The sequence below is a fragment of the Bufo gargarizans genome, chromosome 1, assembly GCF_014858855.1.
Source record: "Bufo gargarizans isolate SCDJY-AF-19 chromosome 1, ASM1485885v1, whole genome shotgun sequence".
Classification (NCBI taxonomy): Eukaryota; Metazoa; Chordata; class Amphibia; order Anura; family Bufonidae; genus Bufo; species Bufo gargarizans.
In genome coordinates, this window is record NC_058080.1 from 416644617 (window position 1) to 416666843 (window position 22227).

General features: G+C 42.1%; 1 protein-coding gene across 3 annotated transcripts in view; it reads left to right on the forward strand.

Moving 5' to 3' along the window:
- ADAMTSL1 (ADAMTS like 1) overlaps positions 1–22227 on the forward strand; it is a 913450-nt gene that overhangs the window by 655497 nt on the left and 235726 nt on the right. For all 3 annotated transcript variants that reach the window (XM_044271585.1, XM_044271577.1, XM_044271588.1), the window contains one exon: positions 11745–11872. In XM_044271585.1, the coding sequence (XP_044127520.1) occupies positions 11745–11872 (128 nt within the window). The remainder of the gene's footprint in view (positions 1–11744; positions 11873–22227) is intronic.

Sequence of the window (22227 nt, forward strand, 5' to 3'; positions counted from 1 at the left end):
TGTGTAAGCACCCTCCTCATACTATGTAGTCATGTCACTTCCCTGGACTATAGATGTAGGACAATTTGGTGCCATTCACCTATCTTGTATTATATTCTTAGGTCTTTAGCGTGTCTTTGTGTCCTTGTGGAGGCAGAGTATACAATTCCTAGGTGGTTCATCCCTCTTGGGAAAGATATGCAACAGAATCTGCTAAGTGCAGCAATTATATCTAACGTGGCCTGCTAGCCAAGGTTTATTGCTTGGCTCTGGTATAAAACATTTTTTATTACCTGGTTATGGTTCATAGATCTGTGGCGCTTGTTTATAACAATTCTCCCCTATTAATGAAACCAAATCTGCCTTTTTCTTCACTGAGTGCATTCATAAGTGTTTGTGGGATCATAACACCGCACAAAGCTTATGTAGCAGTTCTGTAATAAGGCAATCTGTCATGTCAGCACTGACTTTATCAGAAGCCGCAGAGACACAACAGCTTGTAAGTGGAAAGTTAAGGGATTTACTTTGTGGGGATTATTTTGTGAGAGTAGATATATATACTGTTTTTATTAGAAAAAAAAATGCATGTATATATCCTCAATGCACTAAGTATGAGTTATTATGTGAAAGCCAATCCATCCTTACTCACTTCCTTTCATATTCCTGATCCATAACTCTAGCGACACATAGGCTGATGGATAAAGGCGTTAAATGGTTTCACCATTTACAAGTCACCTGAAGGTCTTCATTTTGACGTCTCTGTTTTTTATCTTCATCCCTGATCTAAGGGCGCTTTTCATAGGAGGCTAAAGTTATAAGGTATTTCAAAAGCATGTAGTCTCTATGCAGGCAATAAGCGAGACTTTGAAAGGGAGGAATCTTATTCTAAGTGTTTCCAGACCGTAGGTTGCGTGATGTGTCCCCATCACTCAGTGCCAGGTGTTGTGTGTGGCTGCTATCAATTCAACAACTATGCTTCCTCATCTCAATGACATCATTACAGGCTGCATGAATATTTCACTGTATCCCAACATTTCAGAGGCCAAAATATTTCAAATATTTGGGATGGATTCATTTCTACTGGGCATTGTACCATATTCAGTCTGCATGGTCACTGAAGTCAGTGAGATCAGTCATATGTCAATGTGTCTGAGTTGATTAACATATATCTCCCTAACACGTGTTGGGACTTTATATTCTTTTATTATTTACATTTGGCCACTAGGACCATCAATGTCCCTAAGTTGACACGTGTTAATAATTCTAAAATATAACATTTATTACTTGTCCTTAAAATAAATTATTTAGAGTTCTAAATAACTAAATAACTAAAGTTCTAAAATCCAGCACCTAGTCATGTAGGATGACTTTACAAACATTTTTTGAAAGACTAGGTCCTTCCAAAGAGCTCACTGAATTCCTGCATGGTCCTGTAATAAGATGCCACCACTGCAACAAGTCAGTTCATGACATTTCTTCTCTACTAGATATTCCACAATCAACTGTGAGTAGTATTATTACAAAGTGGAAGTGTTTAGGAATTACAGTAACTGAGCCAACAAGTGGCAGACCACGTGCAGTTACAGAGCAGGGTCAGCTAGTGCTGAGGAGCATAGTTCATAAAAGTCACCAGGACTCTGCTGATTCAGCAACTGCAGAGTTCCAAATATACTTTGGCATTAACATCAGCACAAAAACTCTGCCCCGGGAGCTTCATGACATGGGTTTTTATGGCCGAGCAGCTGCATGCAAGCTTTATGTCACCAAGCACAATGCTAAGCATCAGATGGTGTGGTGTAAAGCCCGCCACCACTGGACTCTGGATCAGTGGAAACGTGTACTGTGGAGTGAAGAATCATACTTCCCTATCTGGAAACCTCATGGATGAGTCTGGGTTTGATGAATGCCAGAAGAACATTATCTGCCCACTGCATTGTTCCAACTGTGAAGTTTGGTGGAGGAGGGATAATGCAATGGGATTGTTTTTCAGGGGTTGGCCAGGCCCACTAGTTTCAGTGAAGGTAAATCTTAACGCTTCAGTATACCAAGACATTTTGGACAACTGTATGCTTCTAACTTTGTAATAAAAGTTTGGGTGAGGCCATTTCCGGTTCCAGCATAACTGTACCCCAGTGCCCAAAGCAAGGTCCATAAAGGTAACCATTGTTGGGTGATTTGATGTGGAAGAACTTGACTTGCCTGCCCTGACCTTAAGCCTATCAAACTCCTTTGGGATGAATTAGAATTGAGAAAAATGCAATTGCTGTACAACAACAGCATGTTTGTGCTTTTAAAAGACAAAACAGGAATATGTAAACCCACCTCAAGGGTATATTCTTAACATTTGCTCCTGTTCTGTGTTTTTGACCCGCACCTGGTTTTTGGCTCACAATCATTGACCAAAACACTGGCCTTAGTTGAAGCCTATTATTGTCAAGGTTATATACTTGATGAGTAGTGCTATCTATCTTCGTACTATGTGTGACAGTGTGTTATGTGCTATTTGTTTGTACATATACTACTGACAGTTTCTGAGATCACATATTTGTATTCTTTCTTACATCTCTATATTATATTTGAGAAATAAATAAAACAGATTTAGGCTACATTCACATATGCGTTTTGGCATTCCGATTTTGAGATCTGGCAGAGGATCTCAAAATCAGGCCCAAACTGTTCCGTGTTGTCCCCATGCATTCTGAATGGAAACAGATCCGTTCAGGATGCATCAGAATGTCTTCCGTTCCATCTGCATTCCGTTTTGTTACCGCAAGCTGCGGATCGGATGCATACTGATGTGTAGTCAAAATTGCACCGTTTTGGTAAGGTTTCGAGATCCTCTGCCTGATCTTAAAAACTTAAACCAAAATGCATATGTGAAAGTAGCCTTATGACTTCTATACACATAAATTTGCTCTGGAGTTTATTTAACTGCTAAGAAAAGCTATAAAAACTGTTTGTTTGCTGTCTAAACAGGAATCTGCTGCCCAGAAACAATGATTCTCTATGGGTATGAGCAATCCTAACGGCCATCCCTTGTCAGCATACAGTGTAGGTGATTGCTACATGTAAATGCAGCTCTTACCTCCTCTGACGAGAAGATAGTTATTAGGAACTAACAGATCATTCCTGATAATTGCCTCTTTGTTAACCCATGTAAAGGGGCCTTTAGACTGGGCGTGCACGGCAGTGGCATTGCAGCGTGACATGCAAGTTGCTGCCACTGTGACCACAGAGTCACAAAAAAACTAACAGTGTTGGATTTCTTGCAATTCTGGGGTTGTGTGCATGGCAACTTGCAAGTCGCATTGAGTTCAATGACTGCACTGCTACACAAAGATCATTGGTGACACAATGGACGAAAAAATGAAGAGCCATGTTCAATGGACAAAGATTGAGGTTTCCATGCAATGGTGCCTTTTTAGTTTTTCTGCCGCATTGTTGTGTTTTTTATGGCACAAAGTGTAAATTTAACCTGACAGTGGAATAGATTGGATTGACGAGCTCAGTGACTTTCGGTGTGGCATTGACCCAGCGAGTCTGTTTGATCTGTTCACAGATGCAATGCCAGCGCATGGATTTAGTTTCCGTGGCTTCAGTTGTTGCACACCATCCTCAGATCACTGTGCCAGGTGGCGTAAAGTATACTGAAATTAGAAACACTTTATGGGAGATCTGTCATAGACCAGCGGTTTACACCAGTCTGTGATATCCCCTGCACTGCTGGAAGATGCTCCTGATCTATAATGATATTAGGTGCATCCACCGGCAGTCCATGCACCTAAACAGAAATCGATAGCAGCTCTGAGCTGCCATAGATTTTTGTCTTCATTGACGCCAGAAAACTGGCATAAATGAAGATAAATGTATTGAGCCTGCTGACCCCTCCCTACCCTCACCACGTCCCTTTTTAGAAAGTGGTGAGGGTGAAGCGGGGGGGGGGGGGGGGGCATAGACCAGCATGAAATGCCTGTCTTTGATAAATGACTACCAACGTTTTTCAAGAAACACCACCACTTTTGCAGCTAAGTCTCTTTCACTTGGTAGATCCTGATCTGGATCCTGATCTGCAGTAGCACACAGAACCCATGACCCATGAACAGACGGATACACATTCCCACAACCCTTCTCTGAAAGAGTGGTAGAGAGCAGTAAAGAAAGAGGGGGATTGCCATTCTAATATTCATAGCTGTCATATAACCGAAGATCGCAGTGTAGCAAAGCATCCATTGAACTAAAGAGGGTTGCAGCGTGACTCGCTAGTTGCCACATCTGGGATCCTTAGAATTGCCAAAAATGTCCAACAATGCTGGATTTGTTTGCGATTCTGGGTTTGCATTCACGGCAACTTGTGAGTCACCTTGTGAGCCCATTCAATTCAATGGCTGCATTGCTACACACAGCGATCCTTGGTCATGCAGCACTTGTTATGATCAAGATCACCGATGTTTGGGAGTTCTTTTACATTTACCATGTAGTATAGCTGACATAGTATACTAGTTGTAGGAAGCTGCAAGGGTCCGTCGTTGATGGAAGGTATGTGTCACCGAGGTGCCTGGCCTCGGTGAAGTAAGAGCCAGTATTTTCAGGTGTCAGCGGCAGCTAATGCTGATTGACACTTTGCTATTTTAATATGGCTGTATAGCTGATTCGGGGCGGCTCTTACTGGGAGTAGTCAAAGTGCTGGGTGTGTGACTACTCCTCACGTTCCAGGCCGGGTCTTGACTGGCCTAAAAAAAAAAAAAAGCCGGCTCTGGCAATCGCTGGTGTGGGATCTGAGCCCTGTGCTGGGCTGAAAAACTAAGACCTGTGTGTTGGGAGAGCAGGCCACCTAAAGCCTGCATTTGAACTGCTGGAGGCAGAACCGCCGACAAGGTGACTTTTTTTAATGCACAAACTTTCTACTCGGTGTTAACACCAACCTTGCGAAGAGTGTTTTTGTTTGACCTTGTGTGTAAATTAACTCGGACATTTGAATTGCGAACTTGTACTTTGCCTCTGTACTGCACCTGCTTATCCCAACTACCAGAGCGAATCCCCACATAGTATACCATGTAGTATAGCAACTGACAAAGAATTTGGAGTAATGTTGGAAAAACTAGTAATAATGTAATGGGTAATGACTCATTATTCTAGCTTTTAGGTTGCATACTATTAATAATAATAATAACAATCTTTATTTACATAGAGCTAACATACTCCTTAGCACTAGGCATCAGATTGGAGTAATGACAACGCCCCCATTGCTCCTAGCGGCTCATTTGCATATATTAAAACTTCATTTTATCAGTAATGCTGGGACATTGCAGAGTATCTAACTGACACAAGAGCTTACAATATAGGAGGAACAGGGGAGTTACAAAAGGTAAACGTGTTTTTTTTGTGTTATGGGTCAGCCATCTTCCAGGTAGTACACGTAAAGCTGTACGAGACGCTCGCCTGTATCTGTGCGACCATAGACATAACAATCCTGTCAGACTCTATATAGATTTTTGATCTTATTCTATCTTATCATGGTTTATACTGCTGGCAGTATTTTTGACCTCACTTCCTGTATATTGATATGCACAATACTATAGAGTCAGGCAGAATGTCTCTGTCGCTGGTCTCCAGTACTTGTGGCATCAGACGCGTGCTGGGTGGTACTGTAGTTACGGGGGTCGCCCTAAGGTTAAGTGTATATTACTTCCACGGGAAGAAAGCTGAAAGTTGTGTTAAGTGATTACGGGCAGGTTACATTTATTAGCAAAGTTATTCCATAGAAGCTGTGATTTAATTCCATATAGGGAGATCATTTTAGGCAGAAAAAGTGGATTATTTCAGTAGCCGAATTGAGGAAAGATCTTTCAGGCATCAGATGAAAGGAGAAATGTTTATGTATTTTCGGCACATGGAGTAATCTTATAATTGGGAGCACTTGTTAGCATAATAAGGATGAAAGAACGCGGCCTGTGAAAGGGGAGCGACCTGCTGCGTTTCAATGCTTTTCCGTCCAAGCACGCCCTTGCAGACAGTATTGCTTATATATGGCTAGCACAGTGTTGTTCTTAGTCATTGGCAGAGCCTCCTTCAGAATAAGCCACATCTCCGAAAGATACCAGAAACATTAACCATTACTTTATACTACATGGAGAGCTCTTTGGGGCCAAAGCAAACTCCAGTTTAGTTGGTTAAGTGTCATTTTTAATACACAGTCACATTTTATGCACACACAGCAAATTTGCTGCAAAAAGTTCTGTTACTGAAAACCGGTGTTTTCTAAAACATGTCTACAAGTCCCATTCAGATGAGTAAGACCATTGCAGGATTTTCTGCAACCAATCTGGTACGTGTCAATTCAACTTAAAGGGGATAGCCTGTGAATAATGAAAAAATTAAAATCAGACTTAATATAATACATGACAATCTCTTTCAATCCAGCCCGGAGATCTCCACATTGCTCTGCTAGATTTATTTCAGGTTGGCAGCTAAGGGGTCATGCACATGTGCTTTCTGCGGCAGCTCGTGGCCGTTGAAGGATGGCACTGAGCATGTGCGTCCACCTCACCTCAGCAGGTGGCGCTATACAGATGGATTTCATTGAATAACTCAGTGGCTATACCACATTATTAATTACATGCAATTACAAAAATATTCAGATCCAGGTGCTGGTTTGAAAACTGTAGAATATATTTAATAATAATAATCTTTGTTTATATAGCACCAACATATTCCACAGCGCTTTACAATCAGGGGGTTCATTTTTAGAGGAATATCTCCTTTAAGGCAGGCCTCACACACAGCATTCGGCATTCAGCTCCTGCAGTCCCATAGAGAATAAACACAGTGGCATCAAAGCATGCTTGACCTGCCGCTCCATTCTTTACGGCACACGGGCTTTCCATTGTCGTGGTTAGCGGGGATCCTAGTGATCAGATGCTCACCAATTAGATGCATTGATTTCATGGCACAACCTCTTTAACGCAACACAAGCCACACAAAGTCAACGTAACGTATGCTACATCTGTATTGTTATAACATGGGACCAGAGGTAAGGAATATTAAATGCAATTGGGGATCAACTGGACGCTGGACAAACTCTAGGGTTCACTACACAAGAAAATTAGTTGCATAACATTAAAATGGAGGTATCTGTATCTGGTCTTCTTACTGCAACTCAGAAACTGATGATTGATGCAGATCCTAGCGTCATGACACCCTAAATAAGTAATACTATGGAGACCAAAATTAGACCCAGATGGAAGCAGATATATAGATTTTATGCAAATGACTACTTTGAAAAATATGGTGTAACAGCAAAATGTAATATTTCTGGAGCCCCGGGACCACTTTTTCAAACATGTGTTATTGACTATTGAAGAAAGATGTAAATTATGTCTTTACTTTAGTTATTGGAGCACATTTTCTAAGGCACTTGCAACTATTTTAGGCATAAAAGAGTTGCAAGTCCTCTTTTTTTAACCGACCATGCGGGACATAGGCGGGACAGGGTCGGAGTGTGGACGTGTCGGGGGCCACATTAGGGCCCAGACTCCAGCCCCGGAAAAATTTACTAACATTTACAGCTGGAAATACACCAGACATAAATGCTAGCGTAAAAAGCCAGTCTTATGGACTACCACAAATGCGCCTAATTTATTTATTATTTTCTTATTATTATTATTATAAGTATATTTTATTATTTACAGTGCCTTGCAAAAGTATTCACCCCCCTTGACTTTTTTTGTGTTTTGTTACATTACAGCCTTAAATTCAATGTTTTGTTAATATGAATTGTATGTGATGGATCAGAACACAATAGTCTAAGTTGGTGAAGTGAAATAAGAAAACTATATAAATAAAACAATTGTTTAGAAATAGAAAACAGAAAATTGGCATCTGCGTATGTATTCACCCCCTTTTTTAGGAAGCCCATAAAAAACTCTGGTGCAACCAATTACATTCAGAAGTCACATAATTAGTGAAATGATGTCCACCTGTGTGCAATCTAAGTGTCACATGATCTGTCATTACATATACACACCTTTTTTGAAAGGCCCCAGAGGCTGCAACACCTAAGCAAGAGGCATTACTAACCAAACACTGCCATGAAGACCAAGGAACTCTCCAAACAAGTAAGGGACAATGTTGTTGAAAAGGACAAGTCAGGGTTAGGTTATAAAAAAATATCCAAATCTTTGATGATCCACAGGAGCACCATCCAATCTATCATAACCAAATGGAAAGAACATGGCACAACAGCAAACCTGCCAAGAGACGGCCAACCACAAAAACTCACGGACCAGGCAAGGAGGGCTTTAATCAGAAAGGCAGCACAGAGACCTAAGGTAACCCTGGAGGAGCTGCAGAGTTCCACAGCAGAGACTGCAGTATCTGTACATAGGACAACAATAAGCTGTACGCTCCATAGAGTTGGACTTTATGCTAGAAGAAAGCCTTTACTTTCAGCTAAAAACGATAAGGCACGTTGTGAGTTTGCAAAAAGGCATGTGGTAGACTCCCAAAATGTATGGAGGAAGGTGCTCTGCACAACTAGAGAAGCGGAGCAGTAACAAATAAAACTTAACTTTTAATATGTCAATTCTCCCTAGACAGGGCATAAAAGACCCCTTACAAACATGAAAACACACAAAGACAAACGTGGAACCTGGATTGGTGTGCCGCATAAATTGTCTGCACACCAAGTCAGGTGTCGTCCTCCCTAGGCCTGTGACACCGTCACGAAAGCCCACGGGGGACAGACCGTAAGATCCCTTTGTCCTGATCCCAAGGAAGGGTATCGGGACCAAGAGGACACAAAAAATGGAATGGTCTTACCAGTTTTTGAAAACAACACCTGACTTGGTGTGCAGACAATTTATGTGGCACACCAATCCAGGTTCCACGTTTGTCTTTGTGTGTTTTCATGTTTGTAAGGGGTCTTTTATTCCCTGCCTAGGGAGAATTGACATATTAAAAGTTAAGTTTTATTTATTACTGCTCCCCTTCTCTAGTTGTGCTTCACTCTTTTGAGCGGTATCCAGGAGAACTGCACACGCAGTCATCTACCCTGGAGAGACACCATACTTTTTTCAGGAAGGTGCTCTGGTCTGATAAGACAAAAATTTTACTTTTCGGCCATCAAAGAAAATACTATGTCTGGCGCAAACCCAATACATCAAATCACCCAAAGAACACCATCCCCACAGTGAAACGTGGTGGTGGCAGCATCATGCTGTGGGGATGTTTCTCAGCAGCCGGTAAACTGGTCAGAGTTGAGGGAAAGATGGATGGTGCTAAATACAGGGATATTCTTGAGCAACACCTGTACCACTCTGTGCGTGATTTGAGGGTAGGACGGAGGGTTCACCTTCCAGCAGGACAATGGCCCCAAACACACTGCTAAAGCAACACTTGAGTGGTTTAAGGGGAAACATGTAAATGTGTTGGAATGGCCTAGTCAAAACCCAGATCTCAATCCAATAGAAAATCTGTGGTCAGACTTAAAGATTGCTGTTCACAAGCTCAAACCTTCCAACTTGAAGAAGCTGGAGCAGTTTCGCAAGGAGGAATGGGCAAAAATCCCAGTTGTAGGATGTGGCAAGCTCATAGAGACCTATCCAAAGCCACTTGGAGCTGTGATTGCCGCAAAAGGTGGCTCTACAAAGTATTGACTTTAGGGGGTGAATAATTATGCACATTGACTTTATCTGTTATTTTGTCCTATTTGTTGTTTGCTTCACAATAAAAAATAAAAAAAACATCTTCAAAGTTGTGGGCATGTACTGCAAATCCTCAAACAATCCATGTTGATTCCAGGTTGTGAGGCACCAAAATACGAAAAAAAAAGTCAAGGGGGGTGAATACTTTTGCAAGGCACTGTAAGTCTTGACGAATCTTAGGGCAACACAATGGGGAAACTAAGACTGGAGTGAAAAGCTGGTCTTAGTAAATGTTCCCCATTGTCTGCGGGGCGAGATGAAAATGATTGTTAAACACGCAGCCTCACAACAGAACAATGATGAGAAAGTTGTTCTGAGTGACATTGTTTTACATCATGAGGGAGATGTAATTGATAGCTCATAGACTGACATGGCAGCTTATTTGTTCGTTCATAGAAACAAACCCCAGGCAAAGTTTGATGAGAGGGAATTAAGCATGAACCAGATTAAAGAGAAAAAGGAATACGGCTGATTCATCTAGTTTCACCTTCGGGTGTGTCTGGGATAACACCTTTACCATACATATGTATTTCTCATTGTACTGAGAATATGAATTTGGTAGAAAATAGTTGTAGAAATAGAACAGACAGACCTATTTTACACACAAGTAGAGAAAAGATACTGTACAACACTTTCTCCCTACCCCGTCATATTCATGACACATTAAGAACATATTCAAACGTGGCAGAAATGTCTGGGACTGAAAATGGGGCCGGTCCTAATAAGCCCTTTAGCTGGCGGTGGATCCACCAAAGTTGTGTAGATGCACCGCCATATCCACCGCTGGTCCAAATGTAAGCCAGCTCCCTCGGCTTAAGTTTTAGGCATAGAAAATGATGAATGAGACAGGCCCGTCCACACCACGCACCCCTTTTTTAGACCTGGCGTGAGTGGAGAAAAGTCACAGATTGCGGCGCCAGAAATACGCCTAATATAGGCATATTTCTGACGGTAAATGACCCCCAAAGTCTACTGGACTTCTCATTTTTTTAATTCCCTCCTAATTCAGCCTTTTAAAACTGCATCATGTGGCCGTACCTAACTCTAGCTGCAGACCTCGTGTAATAGAAACCCCTCCACTGCTCCCATTGTACATGAAGAGATATGGATGTGTGGGGTGTTGGCTGGAGCTGCTGCAGGGTTTGGTGGGAAGTCATAAGGTGCGATCTTTTTCACATTGCTGATTTACAGTGGTCTTACTCATACTGCTTTGTAATTCCGAGCGGGCAAGACAACAGTCCACTTTGTAAGCTACACGGCTGTAGAATGGGCTCACTTTTAGGCTTTCTTGGCAGGATGCCTCATTCTTCCAACCTATAAGACTTATTTATTACCTGCTAAGTTTGCTAACTATTATTGCTGCCTGGCCTACAGACTAAACCATCTGCCGCGCTTCACAAGATAATACCGTTTCGGGTTTTTTCTACATGGTAATATTACTTTCTTTGCCTCTGCAATAGCAGTTAAAACCAAATTACTGGCAGTGTCAACTATCAGATTGCTATTTTACCCTGAGTGGCATTAATTTATGAGTTCTTTTTTGACAATGGATTATGGCACATAGAGCCCTGGTTTATATGTGTATGTAATGAATGAAGGTCTGGAAATTGCATCACACGCTATGTGCCCTTTTACTCTTGGATTACCGACACCGGAGGTGATTTCACTACCTCCTTGGATAAACGCCTTTGTGCTGTTCCTCCTCTTCAGTTGCCCGTTTCGTGCACAGGACATTCGGACAGATCCTACACTTGATTGCAGCGTGGAACGCTTCATGTACCAAGCTTCCTGCTGCAATTAGGGGGAGTTTATTTGCCATGGTAAAATGAATGGCTAATTCTGTATACTTTTTCCTAAATGATCCCTTCAGATGTGTTTGCAATTACAAAAAAAAAAACACTAAAAATCTTTTCCTTGCTATGAGAAACCCTGAGGGTGCCATTATTTTACGAATCCATTCATTTTACTAATGGGTTGTTCTAATAATGAACTGAAAACAGAAACGAGTAGAAAAAAGTAAAAGTCAAATGTAAAACTGTGTTATGTTTTATTTATTTATTACAGAGCTCTCGTACTGCTCGATCAGAGGAGGACCGTGACACTTTATGGGATGCTTGGGGATCATGGAGTGAGTGCTCAAGGACTTGTGGCGGGGGAGCCTCATATTCTCTACGGAGGTGTCTTAGTAGCAAGTAAGTCATGCCAGTTCTTACTTATATAAAAGATTATATAAAGACCCCTAAAACGAACGGAGTGGAAGGTCAGACATGCACTATGCCACTCCATTTATCTCTATGGGAGTTCTGGAAATAGCCCTGTACTCGGAAAAAAAGATGAATTCTGCCAAAGTGTGCATTCTTGACTTCCCGCTCCATTCATTTTGGGGGACTCCGTGGGGTATTAGGTACCCATTCTCATGATCGTTGGGTTCTTAGCAGTGGGAACCCCACCAGTCTACTAGTTATACATTTGACAACCGGAATACCCATTAGTAAATATATGGCTAGTTTCTTCCGGAAACAGCACCGCACCTGTCCATGGTTGTTGTCTGGTATAGCATCTCAGATTGTTAGGACTGAGGTGTAACATCACATACGCAGGTGGGAGTATTAGTGTCCATTCAAACGTCCGTAGTGTATTGCGATCCGCAATACACCTGGCCGGCACCCCCATAGAACTGTCTATTCTTGTCCGTAATCGCGGACAAGAATAGGACATGTTCTATTTTTTTCCGGAGCCGCGGACTGGAAAATTGGGGGCTTGCTCCGGAAATGCGAATGCGGACAGCACATTGTGTGCTGTCCGCATCCATTCCTGCCCCATAGAGAATGAATGGGTCTGCACCCGTTCCGCAATTTGAGGAACGGATGCGGACCAATTCTGATATCTACATATTACACAGATAGCTAGTGCAGTTGCACTCAGCTGAGGTTGTGCGACAGAGGCACAACACTCTTAACAGTCTGCATTACAGACAGTAAAGGAGTGGGATGTGGTGCCAAAGAAGCCATCACGTAGACAACCTTTACTCAAGAAGTCACCCAGACAAACATATGTTAACACACAGTTTGTTTGCCAAAGCCATTACCGTCCTCAAGTGCACTATGCTAATGTGCTAAGGCAGCTCACCCTTATGAAAATACCCTGCAAGGAGCAGCCTCTGGCAGCTATGTTACTTTGCGGCAGATCTCCCTTCCATAAACCCATATTTCCTAACCTTGTATCGACTTATGGTTTTTCAAATCTATCACTTACCTTACGAACAAGCTAAATAATAGACCCAGATAATGAAGAAGCTGGAGAATCCCATGTACCGTACATATGAGATGGGTGTTTTTTACAACCACTGTCATGTTGCATTTTTATTCTTTTTATATTTTATAAACATAATGCTTTTATCCTCCAGGTCATTGGATGGACTTTTTATGTTTTTAAATAGTTTGTTTTACCCTATGAGAAGTTCTGTAAGGTGACACCTCCCGACCTTTGACTGCAGCGTGATGGTCTTTCTTTTGCTGTTTGTATATGTAACACTGTCTGTGCATTTGATGTGTAGACCTGATGAAGTATGTGGTCTGCGTATAAAACACATTTGGGGTCATTTATCAAACTGGTGTAAAGTAGAAGTGGCTTAGTTGCCCCTAGCAACCAATCAGATTCTACCTTTCATTTTTGACAGCTCCTTTGGAAAATGAAAGGTGGAATATGATTGGTTGCTATAAGCAACTAAGCCAGTTCCACTTTACACCAGTTTGATAAATCTACCCTAATGTCTGAACACACAAAGAAAAAGGCTTTTGATTGTAACTATAGTATCCCTCTTCTGTCAGCGGTAGTGTAAGTTAAAGGGGGTTTCTGTTTTTTTCATACTGATGTATAAATGATGTCAGTGCTCATTATCTGCATTTACAGTGCTGTGAAAAAGTATTTGCCCCTTTACAGATCTCTTTTGTTTTAGCACATTTGTCACTCTTAAATGTATCAGAGTTATTGTTGATTGAGCACCAAAGTGCTCGGAAGCTCGGGCCGAACACATCAGGATGCTCGGGTGCTCTAACGAGCACATGAGTATAATTGAAGTCAATGGGAGAACCCGAGCATTAAACCAGGCACCCCCTGCTCTGAAGAGGGGAGGGTGCCTGGTTCATAGGAAAATGTCAGAAATTGATGGAAACATCACCAAAATAGTTCAGGAACAGCATGGGGAGGATGTCCGGATGCATCTTGGACTCCCAGGTCACTGCTGGGAACGATGTTGTCCGAGTAGTACGCCACTTTTACAGACAGGTTATCTCACTGCCTCAACAGTTGCACCGGCCCACCCAACTGGCGGTATCCTTTTCATCACAAGGTTCCTCCAACCTCTGGCAAGTGCCTCATATTGGTACTTGTATAGGCCCAGCACCTAGGGGTGGAGCCTACATTCTGATCTACCACTCCTATTTAAACAGCCCAAACTATCTTTCTGGCATTTATATTATGTACTAGAACCCATCTGTACATTTATTTAACTTTTTTCCCTTCTGGATATGTTTCCCCTGATGAGAGTAAAATCTAAACATGCATGTAGGGACTAGCTGCACTAGGGCAGTTTAGGGCCAAGTAGCTTGAGGGCAAGGTTCTGGACGGAGTCGTTCTTTTCAGGACGGGTGCTCCGTGGCAAGGACGTTAGGGCCAGCACAGCACCCGTTCCTTAGGGCTGTCTAGGGATCCAATGCCCCTCCTTCTGTACCTGTCTGGTACTTGCGCTCATTTTTATAGGACCATACTCATCGTTGTGATTCTGCGAAGTCTGGATGAACTGTATTATCTGGTAGGACTAACGGTTATTATTTTTTTGGTGCCGCCGTGCACCTCTATGCTAGAGTTTTATTGAGTACTCTGAGTAGCTGAATATTGTTTCTGTTTTGACACATCCTAAGGGACTATTATTAATCTGATAGATTAAAAGTTATGTTTTAATAAGAATCACCATTCATTCCTTTCCGTTTCTGTAAAGTGCAAATGCTGCCAAAAATTACAAGGAAGAGGCACTCCGATACAACCTGTATATCACATAAAGGAGGGCCTCATTCACATTTTGGTACAATTGTTCATGTAGCCTATGCACTAAGTGAAAGGGCTGCCAAAAATTACAAGGCACCAGCACTACAATAAAAAATTATGATTGATGGCCTGCTGGTAACCCTCAAAAACATTTGGAGCAAGGGCCTGCTGATCTGACCATCTAAAACATTAGGGGTGAGGGCCTGCTGCGGCTTTGGTGACTCTAGATAACCTGGGGCCGATCGCACGTCCTCGTCACGGCGACGATCCATTCGGATGTCTGGCCTATCAACTTTCGATGTTATTGTCAGCATAAATCATGGTGACTGCGGGTAACGGGGAATCGGGGTTCGATTCCAGAGAGGGACCCTGATAAGCAGCTACGGCTACCACATCCAAGCAAGGCAGCATGCATGCAAATTGCCTATTAGGTATATTTAGGGGGGGCCTGCAGGTGATCTGACCCTGTAAAAGATTTTAGGTGCAGGCCTGCAGGTGAGCTGACCCTGTAAAACATTGTAGGTGAAGGCCTGCTGGTGAAATTACCCTGTAAAAAAATATGAGAGGGCCTGCTGGTGAGCTGACCCTGTAAAAAATGATATGCAAGTGCCTGCTGGTGAGCTGACCCATGTAAAAGATTGTAGGTGAGGGCCTGCTGGTGAGCTGACCCTGTAAAACACTATATGCGAGGGCCTGCTGGTGAGCTGACCCTTTAAAAAAATATATGCGAGGGCCTACAGCTGAGCTGACCCTGTAAAACATTATATGCGAAGGGATCACTTGTTTGGCCAGACTGTACATGGTGGGAGGAAGGGGGATCAGGGTGAGGATTGTGTTAACCAGACTCCTGGCTACTGAGACTGGACTGGTGGAAAACAGGGTGGTGCTTAACCGACTGGAAGCATTATCTGCTGCAATCCAACTGACCACCTGGTCGCACTGGTGTGACTTCAAGAGTGGTGTCCTGTGCCGCCCTGCAAACTTGGACATGAAGCTAGTTATCGTGGATGATTGTTTTTCTTGTGCTCTGGCACCAGCACAGTTTCTCCGCGTCCAGGGCCACGGCTTCTGCCTGCACAATCAGCATCACGGCCACTTCCCTGTCACTTACTGCTCGCGTTCTTCATTTTAAATGTGATATATGCTTAAAAGTATGTCACACGTACAGCAGCGTAGGATTTGGAAGTGTATGCGCAAACAAATTTACAAAGATATTTGTGATTAGGAAACGTTATACAGGACAGGTACCACAGGTAATGTCACTGTTCGCACTGTCTACGGAAAAAGGTACACTGGATGTCACTGCGCACACTTTAAACAGGAGATATGGTGCGGATAATTTAACTGTCCGCAGCGGACACCATCTACGGAAAAAGTGCACTGGATGTCACTGATATTTTAGGGATGCGCACACTTTGAACAGGAGATGTGGCACGGATAATTTAACTGTCCTCAGTGGACCCCGTCTTCGGAAAAAGTACACTGGATGTCACTAATATTTTAGGGATGCGCACACTTTAAACTGGAGATGTGGCGCGGATAATTTAACTGTCCGCAGCGGACACCCTCTACGGAAAAAGTGCACTGGATGTCACAGATATTTTAGGGATGCGCACACGTTAAACTGGAGATGTGGAGCGGATAATTTAACTGTCCGCAGCGGACACCGTCTATGAAAAAAGTGCACTGGATGTCACTGATATTTTAGGGATGCGCACACTTTAAATAGTAGATGTGGCGCAGCTAATTTAACTGTCCGCAGCGGACACCATCTACAGAAAAAGTAAACTGGATGTCACTGATATTTTAGGGATGCACACACTTTACACAGGAGATGTGGTGCTAATATTTTAACTGTCCGCAGCGGTCTATTACACTGTATTTAGCTTAAAAGAACTTTTGGGTCTCTGAAAAGTTTTTTGTATAAAAATCTTCCTATTACACTCACTACACTGTCTGTACCTTCCTATATACAGCTCTCCCTAACACTGAGCAATTTAGCACAGGTTACGCTACAAACATATATTGCTGCTGTCACACACAATAGTCTTTACAAGGACTTTTGGGTCTCTGAAACATTTTTGTACAAAATAAATATTCAATTACACTCCCTACACTCTCTGTCCCTTCCTATGCTCAGCTCTCCCTGACTACGAATGAGCCAAACATGCGTCATCGGGTGCCATATAGCACCCGATGACGCTTTCCAGCCAGCCAATTACTGTAATAGCGGTGGTCTCCTCCACTGACTAGCAGGCAATTTCCGTGAGGGAACGCTTCTCTACCGACAATCGCCTGCCTTATTTAGTTGTCTAATACAGCATTAGAAGATCTCAAAAGGCAACACATCATGCTCTGATCTGAAGAAATTCAGCAACAGATGAGAAAGAAAGTCATTGACAATGTGGCTGAATTAAAACAATTCTGCAAAGAGGAGTGGGCCAACGTTCCTCCACAGAGATGTGAAAGACTCATTGCCAGTTATCGCAAACGCTTGATTGCAGTTGTTGCCACCAAGGGTGGCACAACCAGTTATTAGGTTTAGGGGCAATTATTTTTTCAAATTTGTTTGATAATCTGAAACATTTGATTGTTACAAATGTGCAAAAACTAAAGAAATCTGTAAGGGAGCAAATACTTTTTCACAGCACTGTATACACAGAAATTATCTTTAATATGAGGATGAACGATTAAATTGCACATGACATCACACACCGACTTGGAGAACCATTTTCTTCTGTGTGTTCAGCATTATTTGTAGATATAGGACTGACCTGTATTGTAATATATTTATTAGATTTCTTATCTGTCTTACTTTGCTTGGGTTTAGAACTTATTACACCTTAACTATCCATTAACGAATCAGGCTTTGTCCAGTGTTATTGCATTATAGTAAGTTAAAAATAAAAAAGAAGCCATACTCACATTCACTGATCCGCCACCCCTGTTGTTCTGACACAGTGCCGGCCAACACTGGTTTCCATGATTCCCACTCAGCACACAGGAAATGCCAGTCACTGGCTGAGGTGGGTCCACACAACAGTCAGTGATTGGATGAGTAGGCATCTCAAGGCATTTGTCGGGACCAGGAAGTGGAGATGAGATCAGAGCAGCATTGGAATAGCAGCAGAGACTCGGTGAGGGTGACTATGACCCCTTTTTTTTATTTTCACCTTTTAATAATATAACAATGTAGTGGAATTGGACAACCACTTTAAAGGTATTTAAAAAAAATATGGCACATGCTGTTGCTTGACCTATGCTTTTTTGAAGCAATGTCCCCCATATCCTATAGTTTCAAAGTATAGTAGGTGTACTTACTGACATCAGTAATTCTGGCAGCCATTTTACTCCAGCTTTGGAGTATAATTCAAACATTATCTCATTAAACTCATCCACCGCTTTGATTGTAGAGTGTAAAAATCATGTTGATATATTTTTTTTACAGCCCCTATTCATCTTGACGTGAATTCACAGGAGATGTCACTTGCACAAATGTGATAAATTAATAAGCTTCTGTCTATTAAAAACCATTGTACACTTGAATAAAAAAGGTCCTAAGGTCATGTGTTAATCTTTGGATTGGTTCATCAGATCGTGGTCACATGTGACAACTCAAAAGCCAACATAATCCCAACACAGGATGCTTAGTCCTTGGCACAGAGGTTTCTTCAGAGAATTAAAAGGTTCAAGTACATCCATTCATAGGGTTATGTTAATTAGAGCTCAAGTATTTTGAAGCATGACAGTTCACAGTTTACAAAGGTCTTAACCAGGGTTTCCATCTCCAGTTTCTAATGATGAAGAGATAATAATTAAGACTTGTATACCTCTTAAAAATATCATCAATACTACATAAATATGTACTATCTGGTACACACAAATGTGGCATAAGACTATTGTAAAGTCAAGAACATTGTAGTGTTCAGTTGTCATAGTAGGGGGCAGTGAACCCTGTACTGCCCCATCCCTACTTGCCCGAACTGCCCTAAGTAGCAGCCCACAGCTGGTCAATGGCCCCTTCCAAAATACACGGAAAGGGTAACTAAGGAGGACAAAATAATAAACAATTGTCTAGGTGGAGCAGACTAACAGTGCAAACCAGGAGAGAGAAACCAAACTAGATCAGGAACCATGAATCAGAATCCAATACCATGCCAAAGTCAATATCAGGAGAGCTGACAAGGTAGAATCAGAAATCAGCAACCTTAGACAATACTAAGCCAGAAGTAAATACCAGGAAATCACGTCAAGTTCCAAAACCTCAGACAGAAGTCAGAGTCAAAGCCCAGAACGGAGGTGAGGACTCCAGGAGAATCCATCCAGTAGTGCACTCTAGTGAGGTGATTGAAGAATAAAACCAATCACAGGCAACCTATGGTCAGCAGATTGCCTGTTTAAAAAGGCCGCGCTTCCTGGTCAAATGACATGACTGGCATCACATGACCGCTGCTGTCAGCGCACCAGACGTGCCAGCACAGCCTCTGATTAGACAGGGAGACCTGGCCTGGTCACCATGACAACCAGATGGCGATGGCACTGCCTGCAGAGAAGCGCACCCGCTGTACTTCATGTGACCAGATAGGTTCCGCATTATGAAATATTCTATGATTTAGAGTGACACTCAGAAAACTTGTATCCAGGTACTTTATATTGCAGTGTAGTGCCTGATTATTAGACTTTCTGTATCACCAGATTCTGGAATAAAGGGATTTGACAAGGCCGCAGAAAGTAGCAAGCTCCAAAATAAAAACAGGCTTCAGTGCTTGACATCCGTTGGAGCTCCAGATGGTTCAGTTCATATTGAACAAGATGATCCAGAAGTGCAATTCTGCCGTCTGATCAGAACTGCTAACTTGCACTGCATACATTATATTCCTCATTTCCTCACCAGTATCAGTTCTAGAAATGCTGTATGCAGTCCTGAGTAAATGACTGAAGGTTCAACAGAAGCAACTAAAATAATGAACAATTCAGCCGATCCTTTGTAAAATAGAGAATTGAGAAGCCCTGGAACATGGTGAAGTCCATCTAAGCTTCATTATTTTATTTATTTTATTAATTTATATAGCAAAATCATATTGCACAGCACTGTAAGGAGATTGTCATCACTCACATTGGTCCCTGTCCTCATTGGGGATCACAATGTCAATTCAGATTAGTCTATCAGGATGTTTTTTGACTGTGGGAGGTAAAGGAAACCCATTCAAATGCAGTAAGAACGGCATGCAGATGTTACCCTTGGTCAGATTTGTACCCAGAATGGTACCTAAGGCTGCACGGCAACAGTTCTAACCACTGTGTGACTGTGCTGCCGGCAGTGGCTCAGTGGGCAGCACGGTGGCTAAATGGGCAGCATGGAGGCTCAGTGGGCAACAAGGTGGTTCAGTGGTGAACCTTTTCCAGATATGAAGATATGATATGTATTACACTTTAATTTCTGCAAGCATTTTGTTTAATACTAAGAGTTACAATTTTATTTTTTTATTGTTGTTCAAATAGCACCAACATATTCTATAGCAGTGTACAAAGATCATCATCATTCACATCAGTTCCTGTCCCTAGTGATAAATATATATTAAAACACGGGTATTTTTGTCTATGTCCTGCACATTAAAATCTTGACTATAGTACATATTAAGACCCCATGCACACAACCGTATCCCTTTTGCAGTCTACAAATCGCAGATCCACAAAATACAGATGTGAGCGTGTTGCATTTGCATTTTTTGCAGATTCATTGACTTTTGTGGACAAGTATAGGACATGTTCTTTTTGCGGAACGAACATACAGATGGATCATCTGTAGGTCCATTCCACAAGAAGATTATGGACCCATTTAAAACATTCTTTGTCTGCAAATATAATGTGGACAAAAAATGGTCCCCTTCCGTAATTTGGGGATCCGTTATTTGCAGACCGCAAAATGGATACGATTGTTTGCATGGGTCCTTAACATGTAAATGATATCAGGATTTTAATGCTTTAAATTTTTTATTTCTGGTCTCCAATGGACTTGCCATGCTGCTTTCTTCTCTTGTCAGTGGATTTTAAAGCTCATCTGTCAGCAGATTTGTACCTTTGACACTGGCTGACCTGTTGCAGGTGCACTTGGCAGCTGAAGGCATCTGTGTTGGTCTCATGTTCATATGTGCCTGCACTGCTGAGAAAAATGACGTTTTATTATATGCAAATGAGCCTCTAGGAGCAATGGGGGCGTTGTCGTTACACCTAGAGGCTCAGCCATCTTTGTAACTGTCATGCCCTCTGCACTTTGACTGACAGGGCCAGACAGTGTAACCCTGATCACGCCTGGCCCTGTCAGTCAAAGTGCAGGGGGAACAACAGTTACAAAGAGAGCTGACCCTCTAGGAGTAACGACAACACCCCCATTGCTCCTAGAGTCTTATTTGCATATAATAAAACATCATATGTGCCTGCATTTCTGAGAAAAGACAGATGAACGTTAATATAACCTGAATGCTGATCTGTTTCTTTTGACTGTTCTGTGTTCGCTAGGACTTCAGCAGAAAAGGAGTTAGGGGTTCTGATTTGTGACAAAAAGAGCTACAAAATGAGTATAAAATGTGGTCAGGCAATAGGAAAAGCGAGTAGGATGTTTGCCTGCCTAACTAGAGGTATAACCAGTAGAAAGAAATAGATTGTGATCCCGCTGTGTAGAGCGCTAGAGAGACCACATCAGCAGTAATGTGTTCAGGTCTAGAGACCTCATCCACTAAAAGACAGTCTAAAAATGAGTCTAAAGATGAGCTACAAAAAATAGTGGTAGCTCCCAAGCATAAAACTTATCTAAAGACTTAAAGGATTTAATTTGTATAGCCTGGTGGAAAGAAGGTAAAATGGGGACTTGATCGAAACCTTTAAAGGGAACCTGTCATGTGGATTTTTGATTATAATCTAACTAATTATATACAATCATTAACTACTAAAAAGTGCCTTAGATGTATTCACTTACTGGTGTGACAGATGGTTACCTCATAATATACACACAAAGATGCCGCATGCTAATGAGCTGATTCGAGTCCAGCGTGATGTCATTGAGTCCAGCGTATATTTAATTCAGAGCTATAGCCACTCCCCTGCCCACCTGCTGCTGATTCATATGGAAACAAACTGTCATTCAGCAGCAGGTGGGCGGGGAGAGTCAGGAGCTCATGAATATTCATGACTCATCATTATCAGCTGGAGCTTTTCAATACAAGATGTTGGCAGATTGACTGGGTCAATTAAAGAAAGTGACCCAGCATTTTGCTTAGAGAATCAGTCACTTATTTATGTTGCCCTTAGTTAGGACACCATAAAACTGGTGACAGGTTCCCTTTAAATACAGTGAGTGTTAAAAAGGCTAAGGGGAAGTGTTTTAATAGGAAACTGAAGGGGCGAACAAGGGGCACAATCTGAACTTCTAGTAGTTGCAAAGAAGATCCTTCATAATTAGTGTCAGAAAAGAGTAGTAGATGCTGGGAACAAGCCTCCAGCA